At 34.9% G+C, this 13,232-nt stretch overlaps 1 protein-coding gene across 3 annotated transcripts in view; it reads right to left on the bottom strand.

Moving 5' to 3' along the window:
- Nucleotides 1–13,232, bottom strand: part of POLK (DNA polymerase kappa) — a 64,880-nt gene that overhangs the window by 16,107 nt on the left and 35,541 nt on the right. For all 3 annotated transcript variants that reach the window (XM_019929818.3, XM_019929819.3, XM_019929817.3), the window contains 4 exons: nucleotides 9,612–9,743; nucleotides 6,300–6,453; nucleotides 2,523–2,762; nucleotides 1,233–1,357 (listed from right to left, as the gene is read on the bottom strand). In XM_019929818.3, the coding sequence (XP_019785377.2) occupies nucleotides 1,233–1,357; nucleotides 2,523–2,762; nucleotides 6,300–6,453; nucleotides 9,612–9,743 (651 nt within the window). The remainder of the gene's footprint in view (nucleotides 1–1,232; nucleotides 1,358–2,522; nucleotides 2,763–6,299; nucleotides 6,454–9,611; nucleotides 9,744–13,232) is intronic.

Raw genomic sequence — 13,232 nt, 5'->3', positions numbered from 1 at the left:
ATAAAAGGTATAAATAATGTGCCTAGTTTCAAAAGTCACACAAGAGAACGGCTTTAGTTACTTTTTGGCTATGTTTCCTAAACTAGTGTTCCATGAAAATTAAAAATTTTAAATTCCATGGAATTTTTAAAAAGCATTTAAAAAAGAGTTCTGCGGTCATATAAACTTGGGGAATGGTAGGATAAACAACTTTTTATTCCCTTTTAATTTTTTAAAACTGAAGTATAGTTGACGTACATTATATTAGTTTCAGGTGTACAACACAGTGATTCAACATTTATATACGTTATGAATCAATTACCACAATAAGTCTAGTAATCATCTGTCACCATACAAAGTTATTATAATATTACTGACTATAGTCTCTATACTGTACATTACATCCCATGACTTTTTTTTTATGACTCCAAGTTTGTACCTCTTAATCTTCTTTACCTATTTTGCCCAACTCCCCACCCCTTCCCCTCTGGAAACCACCAGTTTGTTCTCTGTAACAATCAGTCTGTTTCTAGGATAAACAAACTTTAAATGAACTTTTTTACTGTAAGAATTATGAATCTTCAATAAATTAATATCTCTTGTGACCCACCAAGGGTGGTACATTCCAAAGTTCTTTGACCCCAGAACGTTTTTTAACAGAACACCCATTCATACCTTAAAAATACATTGGAAAACACTGCTTTATAGCTATATTTTATATATACTAAGCTATTCAGTAGTCATTATACATTATATATTTTGATATAGACTTTCTTCTGAGCGTTGAAAATGTTTATTTAGATTCACTAATACACATTATGCTGAGTCAGGAAAGCAGGCCCTAGAATGTCAAATAGTGTATAGTACAATTATTATTTTTTAAAAAGCATATATATACAGAATAATCTAGAAGCTGTAAAAAATAATAAAATATACCCTTTCTATAATCCCTGAGGAATCATTTTACCATTTTAAAGATGGTAAAGTATTTGGGTTTTTTTTTTCTGGTCAAAAACAATTAAAATTCTAAATCTTTTCAACAAACTTTTCAACAGACAAGCTTCCTAAACCTCACTTTTAGGATTTCATAGAAAGATTTCTTCAAGTCCTAATTAAATCATCCATTATCATTCTTGCTTGTTAGCTATCATCTTAAAAAGTTTCTGAAAGAATGATTACTATCATCCTAAATAGTATTTCTTCAGAACACCGAGTATATATATATAGATGACAAATTTTGCATAAAATTTCACCTTTCTAATGGGTAAGTCCTTGATGAAGTCCATCACAGCTTGTCTATTAGGGAGAATTTGGTATTGTCCATTTGGTTTATTCTTATCACTGCATACTTTCGCTAACATTGTATTTGGTGCAATGCCTTAAAAGAAGAACACTCTGATGACTCAAAGAACATGATATGCATGATTTTAAAATATGTGATAACAACACAGAAAAAATATTAAATGCAAAAATCTGAAATGTGGAATGCTACTTTAAAAATAACATTTGATTACTATCTATCTTCCCAGGGCTTGCTATGGTTTTAGGAAAAGGAATTGTATTAGTTATTGTGGCAGCAGAAATGAGGAATATTTAAATCTCCATGGTATTTTAAAGTCTAAGAGTAATTTCTGAGTTTAAGTGATATTATTAGTTTACTTACTATATTTAGTAGGAATACAGGGCTGTCTTACAGAAAAGATGGAGAATATAATTTAGGATGGATGTTTACTCTTTGAAAAGGTCTCCTGTATAGATTATCCACATAAAAAAAAAAAAAAATCAAAGATTCTGTTTCCAGTATATTTAAAACAATGATAATGAAATGCGTGTATCCTTTTTATGCTACTCACAAAGCAAATTACCCTTTTTCAGAGAGGTGTTTTATAATTTCTAGGTGTCTTAATGATTAAGATAACTTGAAATAGGTATATTCAACTATGATCATCAAATAGTTCAATTTTTATATACATTTTTCTAAAATTTATTACTTATTCTCATGCTTTGGCATAGGAAGAAAAGACTAACCCAATCATAATATAGCTTTCTCAAGATAATCTAGGGTTCTCATGAATATCAGTTTCTATGCTAAGACACAGTGATACCCTCATGAGTTATTGGCATATGTAAAGCTCTTTTTCCCTTCACCAGATGATCCTAGATTGCTATGTTGCTAGTTGGTGTTTTTTCCTGTCTCATCCATATTTTGTGTGGACATCTGTGGTCTCTCTTGCACTGTAAGTCTTCAAAGGGAAAACAAAGTATTATGTCCAAAACCAATTAAAATATATTTTGTGTTTCAAAAAAGATAGCTACATGAGCTTTATGATAAGTTTTTGCTTTGGACACATGGGTTTTTGTGCTTAATTCCAATTTACCTATAGGTTCACAGTATTCTGAATAGGTATATTGTCAGAAGTTAATAAAAAAACAGCTAAGTAAAATGTTATTCTACACTTTATAGTGAGAAACTACTAATATTACACTATGTTAGCTAGTCTGAAAATTATAACTATTGGAACCATCAATATCCTTTTAAGTACCTGCACTGGCTGTCAGTGTAGTTTTTTGCTCGATTCTGAAACGAATTTCCTTTACCACTTCCTCAGCTGATGTTCCAAAAACAATTGAGTTTTGGAGTATTTGAAGATTATTCAGTTCTTCAAAGTTCACTTGGAAAGGATTTCCTGGGGACTGCAAATCAGGAGGACTATCTTCAAAAAGTAGAGGAGAGATGGATCGTTCCTGCTCATGCAGTTTATTAACTTCCTTTCCTGGTTTATCTAAATCATAAACAGCAACAGTAATTCATCTTCATTTTAAAAAGTACATACTTCATAAATTAGGTTTCCCTACAGTCTTTCTAAAGACAAAACAAATCTAGTTTAGTTTGCTTTCTAAGAACCAAGGTCAGAAATGTTAGTATTTATATTTTTAACTGTTTACCAAAGAAAACACTGATTCTAAGTTTTTCTTAAAAGAAATATTATCCATTTCCATTGTATACATTTTAAAACAAAATATCTTATGTAAATCTCACTAATTTTTGTACTGAAATTAATTGAAACCCAGAATTGGAATTAGATTCACAGTACTTTTTTCTCAAAAAGATGAAAGGTTTTTTTCCTTTACTCATCTCTAGAGGAAAAAAAGAACCTTCTTAAATTAGAATTTAGGAATAAGGAAAAAGGTGTTAAGCAACATAGAGCAATTATGCCTGAAAGATAAATTTTGCTTTTGGAGGGGGAAAAAAGCCTAAAAAATTTTTTCATTCATGGAAGAACTTTTCAAATGTTAAATAATCTGAATTTTCTTCTTTCAAATGCTGATTTTAATTTTGACTTGTTTGTTTATAAAGTATCACTTTTACTAAGAGCACATCTGATATCAATAGAAATTACTTCTGGAAGTTATATTTCTTTAAATGTATAAATTCTTAAGGTCTAATCAGATTAACCATGGTCCAAGTTTAAGAGCGAGAAGCCTTCGTTATTATCAAAAGGCAGTAAACTAATATTAATATTAAAAAGTAAAGTAAAAAAACTAATCTGGTTATTATCTCATTTTAGTTGCATTTTTCATAAATGAACTGTGAAATACACTTAAATCTATACAGATACTAAAAATGTCCTTATGAACAAATCTATTGAAGACTTTACTTTCCAGGCTTAATGGAGGAGAAATCAGTTGAAGTGTAAAATTGATAAAAACTAAGATTAACAACAGAGCTTTTTCATCCATTTCATAATTTTATTACATATAAATGTTTTCCAAATTAAGGTAAATACAGATGCAAAAATTAAATTTCTAGTTTCAAGACACATATACTTAAAAAATGAAGATGGCCTTTTCAAGAGATTTTATAAAGATAATATAAATAAAATGACAGACACCTAATTAGTTTCAAATTTTTAAGTATGTAATATGAATTAAGTTACAGACAGGTATTTTCCAAATCTGAATTCCCAGGCCATATACAAAACAAGCCTTATTTTCAAACTTACACTAGCCATTATTTATGTACTTTAGTTCCTTTCATTTTCCATTATCTGGTTTTAAAATGCAGAGCAATTCAGGGGGATTAAGACTAAGGCACAGCTGAAATGGTATTTACCTGGACCCTCTTTTTCCCAACTAGATGTGTGAAAGTCAAGGTAAAGAGCTACGGAAAACCTGCAGGCCACGTAAGGCACGTTCACAACCTCCTTCTGCAGCTCCTTATGCCATGTTTTGTACCTCATGCTTCTATCACACTGCCCTCAGGTGAGTCACTGATAGCAGGACACTACAGCAGAAAGCAAAGCATGCTGTTTTCAGGTTCATTGTTTAGAGCCGCTGCTGAATGGTGTAGTTATCGTTTCAATCTCTCTACTTCTCTGCGAGGCCTGGCTATGCAACCAACCGCTGAAGTGGTTTCTTATTTGCTTTCTGAAAGAAATATCTTTATAAGCCTCATAACTGAGGTGATCAGCATATTAAAGTAAGGTTTCTTATAATTTGAAACAGTAGGATTAAGATCCCATCTGGATGGCAAGTGCTAAAAAGTATACAGTACAGTATTTTAGTTTTTTACATTGCCTGGCACCATCTAGATTTATGAGAGAATAAACATAAAATAATAATAATTATTATTTTATTTCTTTACAGACTGTGCCTTTTAGAAAAGGGGCAAACAGCAGAAAAATCCCTTGGACTTTAGAGGAAGGTATATCAACCACCTGCCATGACTCCAACTCACTGTTGACAGCTTCTCTGGGCATAATGTGAAATCAGACATGCCTGAAAGTCCAGCCGACAGGGACTTATATATGAAAAAAAAAAGTGAAACTATTTAAATTGCTTAAGAATATGAAATACATGAAGAGGAAAGTACATAAATATGTTGAAAGCAACGATATTAAAAATTCACATCCTCATAATAAGTGTGGACATATAGTAAATGAAAAGAACATTAGTAGAGAATGAAAACATTTACCTTAGTCCCAATATAATTTTTTTATAACATATTGTGAAAGTAGTTATTATATATAGGACACCCTCAGGGGATGCTTTGACATAACTATTTAATGGCTCCCCTCCTTTCTCCTGTGAAAAGTAAGGAACTAACAAAGTAAGATTTTAAGCAAAGTGACATTAGACTTTGTGTGTCACTTCCTCAAACAATAAAGTTATACTAAGAGCAAAAAACCTTTTGCTCCAAGCCCGTGTCCAGAAATTATGTTTGTTTATTGTTTAACGTTTCTCTTAAAGAGAGAGACCTACTCCATTAGAGCTCCAAGTAAGGTAATAAAATCATGATTCAATGTCCATACTAAATTTGCTCCAAAGATGTGAGCCCTAAACAATGGTAAAGTTAGAATTTTATGGCATTGAGGATCTACCATTTTTGCTTCAGGGAAAGTTACAAAGAGCTTCCCCACCACAGCCTGTCCCCTCTGAAGCAGTTAATGAGTTGTACACATGAAACATGGCTATGGGTTTTGAGCAAACCCTCTATTTCTACCTTTTCATCCAGGTGAACTTTGCTCAGGGGTCCAGGGCAGTGCTGGCATTTGAAGTAATCACACCTCTGACAGAGGACTGAAAGCAGTACATGTATTATCTGCATGATTTTTGGCATTGTTTTGGGTAGGTAATAAGGGGCTCATTTGAAAAAAACCTTGGGGTCATAAACTTGTTTCATTATATATAAAAAGAATCAAAATAAGATCTAAGGCCAAGAAGGGAGTTGGGGAGTCATTAATTTCGGCAAGGTTAAGAACAGCAATCACTGTATAAACAGATTATAGAAAATTTGGGAAATAAAGAAAAAAAACCCACCCAATATTTTGATATGTTCAAGGCTAATTAAAAAAGAATCTATTTTCTATTAACAGCTACATAAAAAGGCCACTATAAACAAAGAACCTCCTCAGATTCAAGGCAATCCAACCCCTGGTTAGTTATATCTTACAGAAAAAACTGCTATGAAATTACTTTGTTTAGGGACTCTGCACACTCTTAAAGTCTAGAGATTTAACAATCTCATTTGATTTAAAAGTGGCATTCCACACCTTTATCTCAGAAAACCCACTTGGTTGTGCCGTGCAGCTTGTGGGATCTTAGTTCCCCAACCAGGGATCAAATCCGTGCCCCCTGCAGTGGAAAGCGTGGAGTCCTAACCACTGGACCACCAGGGAATTCCCTGATTTTTAATTTTTAATACTTTTTCATAATAAAGCTATATTTAGTCCTGCACCTATGCATCCTAATGAGTTAACTGGTTAATTCAAAGGATTTTTTGTTTGTTTTTAGTCTGAGCATTCTAATAAATTGCTTACCATTTTCTAGAGAGTTCCCTGTTTTGATGAAATACTTCCTTTTGTCCTCAGGCCAATTTTGTCTTTCCTCTAAATGCTTTGTTATATTCACGTAGGCTTCATCAAGACTCATGGCCATAAAATTGGGATCATAATCAGCAAGTATTTCCTTAACCTTCGAAAGGAACAAAATGGTTTAATTTTGCTGCCAAAGTAAAACGTGCCACATACAGCTGATAAGAAACATTAATATTCTTACTTTGCAACTATAGTAAGGATTCTATAATCAATAGCTCATGGATTTAGAGAATAAATAATTTACTGCTAGGGCAAGTTTGTCCAAATTCTCTTTTGTATTAAAGTAGATCACAAAGGCAGAAGACCATGAAATAGCTTCATTTGATTCAATCTCTATTTAGCCACCTATATCTATATATAATAAGTGATTCAAATAAACAACAACATCATTCTGATAGGCCCAGAAAAAATGGTGAAGCAACATAATTTTAGGTGGCAAGTCAAAAGCGGAAGTGGGAACAATAGGATCCTGCTCTCCTTTACCTTTTACTATTGTTTTTGCTCTTCTTTTTCTTAGGTAAGAAGTGGATTTATTTATTTAGTTAGTTATTTTTAAATTTTATTTACTTATTTATTTATTTTTGGACTGCGTTGGGTCTTCGTTGCTGGGCACGGGCTTTCTCCAGTCGTGGTGAGCGGGGGCTACTCTTCGTTGTGGTGTGCAGGCTTCTCATTGCGGTGGCTTCTCTTCTTGCAGAGCACGGGCTCTAGGCTTGCAGGCTTCAGTAGCTGTGGCGCATGGGCTCAATAGTTGTGGCTCGTTGGGTCTAGAGCACAGGCTCAGTAGTTGTGGCTCATGGGCTTAGTTGCTCCGCAGCACGTGGGATCTTCCCAGACCAGGGATTGAACCCATGTCCCCTGCACTGGCAGGCAGATTCTTAACCACTGCGCCACTAGGGAAGTCCCCAAGTCAACTTGTTTAGAGAGAGACACACTCCACAGCCAGAGCGTGGGCCATTTCAGAAGGTGAGAGCGGCCTTGGGAGAAACACACTCCACAGACAGAGCGTGGGTCATTTCAGAAGGTGAGAAAGGCCCGTTTTTGTTCATTTTAAAAAGGAATACTCTTACATGAAGGTATTATGTTGCTTTAGAAAGTAGTTCTACTCCAATTAATTATAATATGTCCATAAAACTCCACTCAGTACACACACTAATGCATGTATCCATTCAGAAAACAAAAATCAGGATTTAGAATGGAAAAGATGACAAAATCTGTAGTATAAGTCTGTGTCTATATTAAATGATGGGGAAAAGTCTGGAGTTGCATCTTGGGATAAAAGAAATATGTAAAGAGATCAGAATCTCTGCATGATTCCAGAAATGCCTTTTATATAAGATAGTTTTATTATATGAAAGCTTTTTTTAACCACTTAAGTATTAGCTGAAGTTAGAGGAACTGGTTGCCAAAATAATATGTATATTAGAAAAACATACTTGCTGAATTATGTTATGTTTCACCTAGTGTTTAAAAGCTGTCTGCCTTATCATGAGAAAATTTTTTTTGATGCTTTATAAAAAGAAAGCGATTTAGCTTAATATAATTATGAACAGCTGAGTCAAAGGTAATTTTAGAAAATGGTGGCATAAAACTTGGCCAAGCTTTGCTCAGAGAGTACCTTAATTAGCTTTGTTCTTGTAGAAGAAACCAGTTCTACAATGTGCTCAAATGGAATCTTTCTAGTGAAAATGAAACTCTGGAACGTCTGTAGTTGGCAGCCAACTAAGATTATTCTGAATGAGAAGTACTCTCTGGAGACAATGAACACTCACTAACTTCCTTTACACAGGATACTGCTTTAAGAACAAAAATAGACAGACTCCAGTAAAAATCAAGCACTTAGGCTTGGAGAGCAGTTAAAGCTATTCCATTCTTTTTGGATAAAACGAAAATGGCTTTTTCTTACACGTTTAAACCAAGCCATAAATATTAATGCATTTATAATCAGTGAATTTGCACTGTAGTTCATTTACAGATAAGAATCCATTTGTCATCTGCAAATAAACTAGTTAGATCCTGATTGAATTTGAAGAAAGATTTCTCCATCTTATGTAAATAACTAAAGAGAACTAAAAGCAATTTAGTTCTCATTGTTGTACTGTCAGAAGTTTTACTGAGTTAAAGTAGAAGTTAAAAAAATTCTTACAAAGTCTTTGGAGGATTTTCAAACTTATTAAAAGCTTATAATATTTATGGTTGGCATTTTATCTCTACTTAAGAATACAGTAAAACAGATAAGCAGTAACCTGTGTGAACCTGCTTCCCCTTCCCCACCACCTCTGCAGATGTAGGCACAAAAGCACTTGCTTCCACAGGCTGTTTTTCAAAGAATTTTTTAAAACTTTAAAAAAACTGGAAGTGGAGTATCATTTTGATTTGGGGGAGGTTTCACTGCTAGGGGAAATGAGGTGGAATACAAATAAGAAGAGTGAATCTAAAGACAATTTACGAGACTAAATGGTAGTAAGTGGGAGGCCAGAGTTTTTAAGTGTTTCAATTCAGACAGTAGGCTTTAACACACTGCATTTTGCCACAGTAGTCTAAAAATGTTTGAGGTCGTATACTAAAATTTCAATTTATGACTGAAGTTTTAGCAGTGCCATGATAGTCCAGTTGTTACCACAATTAGAGAAAAGGGCAGTTTTTCATATATGACAGTTTAGGCAATTTTAGTGAATCATCAAATCTTTATTTTTCAGAGAACCTTTTCAAAGCAATAGATTATTCCCCTTTTTCTTTGATTACACCCTCTGGATATTAAATGCTCATAAGCACCTTCCCTAGATTATGGGGCAAGGAGAGCAGCTAATCAAAATAAGTTAATTTTGTTACTGTTTAAAAACATTGATAAAAAATTTATTCAGAAAAGAGCTTGGAATTAATGACTTGGAATTAATTCTGTAGATTATAAATATAAGGTGATTCTAGAAGAAAATGTACATTGCACATTAACAGAAAAATAGCTAAAGTTAATTTAGGTTATAATTAAGGCAATTCAGAGTTTTCTGGGGAGATAAGAGTTTTCTATGCAGACAGAAAAACACATGGAAAAGCAAAGAACTGGGAAATAGAAGAGTGTATTCTGGACACACATGCAGCTCAGTATTTGACATATAAGCTGAGGAAGTGGTAGAAGGGAGACTTAAAGGGATAAGCTAAGGCTAAATTCTGATGTGCTACAGCATTTGGACTTGACTCTGTAGATGACAGGAAATCAGCAGAAGGCTATAAGTAGGGGTGAGACATCAGACTTACCTCTCTACTCACAGCTCGGTATTTGTCAAAGTTTGGGGGCACTATAATAAGTTGTGGGCAGAGTCTTTTTGCAATGAATCCTGGCATGGCTGCACGAACACCAAATCTCCTTGCGTGGTAATTCGAAGTGGTCTGAAAGAAAATGGACCACATGGGGAAAAATATTCAAACCTAAATGGACATATTGATCCATGCTTTCAAAAGAAACATTACTGATGTGCATTTTCAATTCAAGGACATTTCTTTTATAGGCCACTGTCTCAAATCAAGCTTTGATTTTATCCTGTTATGGTATAACACCATGACCCTCTCCCACTGCTGTACCATATTTATAACGTGACGTGAGGTAATAAGCAAGACCGTGCTAATAAAAAGGTTCTCTTACATTTCCAGTAACTAAACTTCATTGGATTTAATGCATACCTGTAATATAGTATATATAAAAGTTTAGATGATAGTGGGTGATGTTACATTAAAGTAATAACATAGTAGTAGTCAAGTAATAGTTATAAAGCAATATAGTACAAATAGTATAGAAGTTACAAAAAGTAATAGTATGCAAAGTAATGGTATAGTATAATAGTATGGATTTGGAATTTTGTAAATTTTTGATCTAGAAAAAAAACAAAACAAAGTTCTAATATATGGTCAGTTAAATCAACTCTCAAACAAGTGATTAAAGCATAAAAGAACTTTAAAAATTAAGCTTTATTTCTTAATGCTTGAATATCTTTTTTGGTGAAAACATTTTGACTACGAGATGGTACTAAACAATTATGAGAGTGTTGCAGCAAAAATAGAAATGAGACTTTTGTTTTTTGATAAACAAGGAAAATAAGGAATCAATGAATAGGCTGGGGAAACAACATAAACAGGACTGAAAGAGTTAAGCAATCTTGGTTATTCTTTAGCTGTTACTACTAACAAACACTTGTAGCTAGACTTGTCCTTCACAAAGCTGATTACTCTCTGACTCCATACAAATGACCCTTTGCACCTGGCACTTCTCCCTCTACACTCCCTTGTAGCACTCTTCATTTCAGAAAGAAGGTCACGGGCCGATAATCACTGTCACCAGACCCAGTTGCTGAGCCTCCTGATGCCAGCTTTGGCCATGAATTTGCAGAAGAAAAGAAATGCAAGACCTTCATTACTTTGAGCCGTATCACCTACCCTAGACCACAAGCCCCAGGCTATACAAACTTCCCCTATTACCCAGGGAAGGGGCACAGCTCTTGAGGTGCTACCCTGCTGTTACCCCCTTTGCCTGGCAAAAGGAATAAAGCTACCCTTTTCTACTTCCTCCAAACCCTGTCTCCGTATTTTTTCTTCGGCATTGGTGGACAGGGAGCCAAAATTTTGTCATCGAGAGTAAAAAGAACATTACTTATTAAATCCTGTTGATGAAGATACCTGACAACAATCCAGATTAATGTGGCAGGCCATAGTACCATTTAAAAAAAACTAATCACAAATGGAATCTTTGGAATCTCAACTGAAAATTCAAAGAAAGCAAACAAAACCTACCAAATGAAAGCATTATTTCAGAATGATAATATAAATTTGCCATTAATGGTTTTCAAATGGTGTTTAAGAAATCTTGATAGTATTCAAAACTATGCTAATCCTTGGTCAATATTCTGGACTAGAAAGTGCAGACAGCACTTGAAGGACAAACCAATGCTTTAAATATAAATAAATCTAATGGAACTGATATAAAAGCTAGATCTACAGTAGAGTACAAACACAACTTTAGATGTCACTTCCTTTAACTTTTAGGTTTGTGGGGGATTATGAATCACAGCCACAACCTTTTACAGTTCCTCCTGTCAAAAGGTGGGTTCTGGTTCCTCATACCAAGAGACTTGGTTGTGACTTGTTTTGACCAAAAGAATGTGAGGGAGTGACATTATGCGAGTCCTGAAACCTAGGCATTAAAAAGTCTGCAGCTTCTGGAGAGATTGGTTCAAGATGGTGGAGTAGAAGGACGTGCGCTCACTCCTTATTGCAAGAGCACCGGAATCACAACTAACTGCTGAACAACCATCAACAGGAAGACACTGGAACTCACCAAAAAAGGTACCCCACATCCAAAGACAAAGGAGAAGCTGCAATGAGACAGTAGGAGGGGCGCAATTACAATAAAATCAAATACCATAACCGCTGGGTGGGTGACTCACAAACTGGAGAACAATTATACCACAGAAGTCCACCCACTGGAGCGAAGCTTCTGAGCCCCACATCAGGCTTCCCAACTGCGGGGGCGGCCAGCAACGGAAGGAGGAATTCGAAGGATATCGGGATTTGACTGCAGGACTTCTACGGGACCAGGGGAAACAGAGACTCTACTCTTGGAGGGTACACACGAAGTAGTGTGCGCATCAGGACGCAGGGGGAAAGAGCAGTGACCCCATAGGAGACTGAACCAGACCTACCTGCTAGTGTTGGAGGGTCTCCTGCAGAGGCAGGGGGTGGCTGTGGCTCACTGTGGGGACAAGGGCACTGGCAGAAGAAGTTCTGGGAAGTACTCCTTGGCGTGAGCCCTCCCAGAGTCCGCCATTAGCCCCACCAAAGAGCCTGTAGGCTCCAGTCCTGGGTCGCCTCAGGCCAAACAAATTACAGAATCATGAGCATAAATGGGTGTCCAGTAAGTACTGAAGGGGTTCATATACATAATTTCACATAAATATATGGTGATATATATTCTTAATAAAATTAAATATATTTTTTTCAAATATTAGTTGATGATTTGTAGGAGAGGAGAGTATCCTTTCCTACAAACACTGCTTTGGAACCAGGATTGTTAGTTGCCTGCATACTTGTGGGAGCAGAGATAATGAATAGATTACAGTTTTATAATAAAATAACTCGGGAATCAGGTTAATAGTTATCTAAGGCATTGAAAGGAGTAGAACAGGAAAGAACCTTCCTTATTTCTTTTGTATTTTTTTAATACCAAAACCCATATACTCCAGTTGCTGTTTCTAATTCCCAACACATCTTTAGCTACACACAGCTATCCTGGTCACCTTTACCTTCTACGGTGAGGGTGGCAATAGGAAAAGCAACATAGTCACAGAAGTGCAAAGGTTTCAAGTCATGGAAAAAACCACTTAATTACAGTACTTACATTAATGAAACATGTTACTCCAAAACTGGTGCTGGCAAACTTTTTCTGTAAAGGTTCAAATACTTTAGGCTTTGCAGATCATATGGCCTCTGTTGCAATTACTAAACTCTGCTCTTTTAATGAAACAATAATAAATGAATGGGTGTGACAGTATTCCAATAAAATTTTTTAAATTTTTATTGGAGTATAGTTGATTTATAATGTTGTGTTCAATAAAATTTTATTTACAAAGTAAGGCAGCAGGCTGGATTTGGCCTGTAGGCCATTGTTTGCAAAACTCTGCTTTAGAATAACATTTCCTCTTCTTTCTTTTTCAGTTCTCTTTAACTAGAACAGTTACTTAAGAAAAATATAATTTGCAGCAGAAAGATACAATGCCACTCTACCATTTACCAGGTTTATAAATTTGGGGACATTATTAAACCCCTCTCTGAGTTTGTTTTCTTATCTGTCAAATGGAAATAAAAATTTGTACCTCAACTGATGTTGAA

Source organism: Tursiops truncatus, chromosome 3 (assembly GCF_011762595.2).
Source record: "Tursiops truncatus isolate mTurTru1 chromosome 3, mTurTru1.mat.Y, whole genome shotgun sequence".
NCBI lineage: Eukaryota > Metazoa > Chordata > Mammalia > Artiodactyla > Delphinidae > Tursiops > Tursiops truncatus.
Note: the sequence above shows the minus strand (reverse complement) of the source record. Positions and strands in the feature narration are given on the sequence as shown.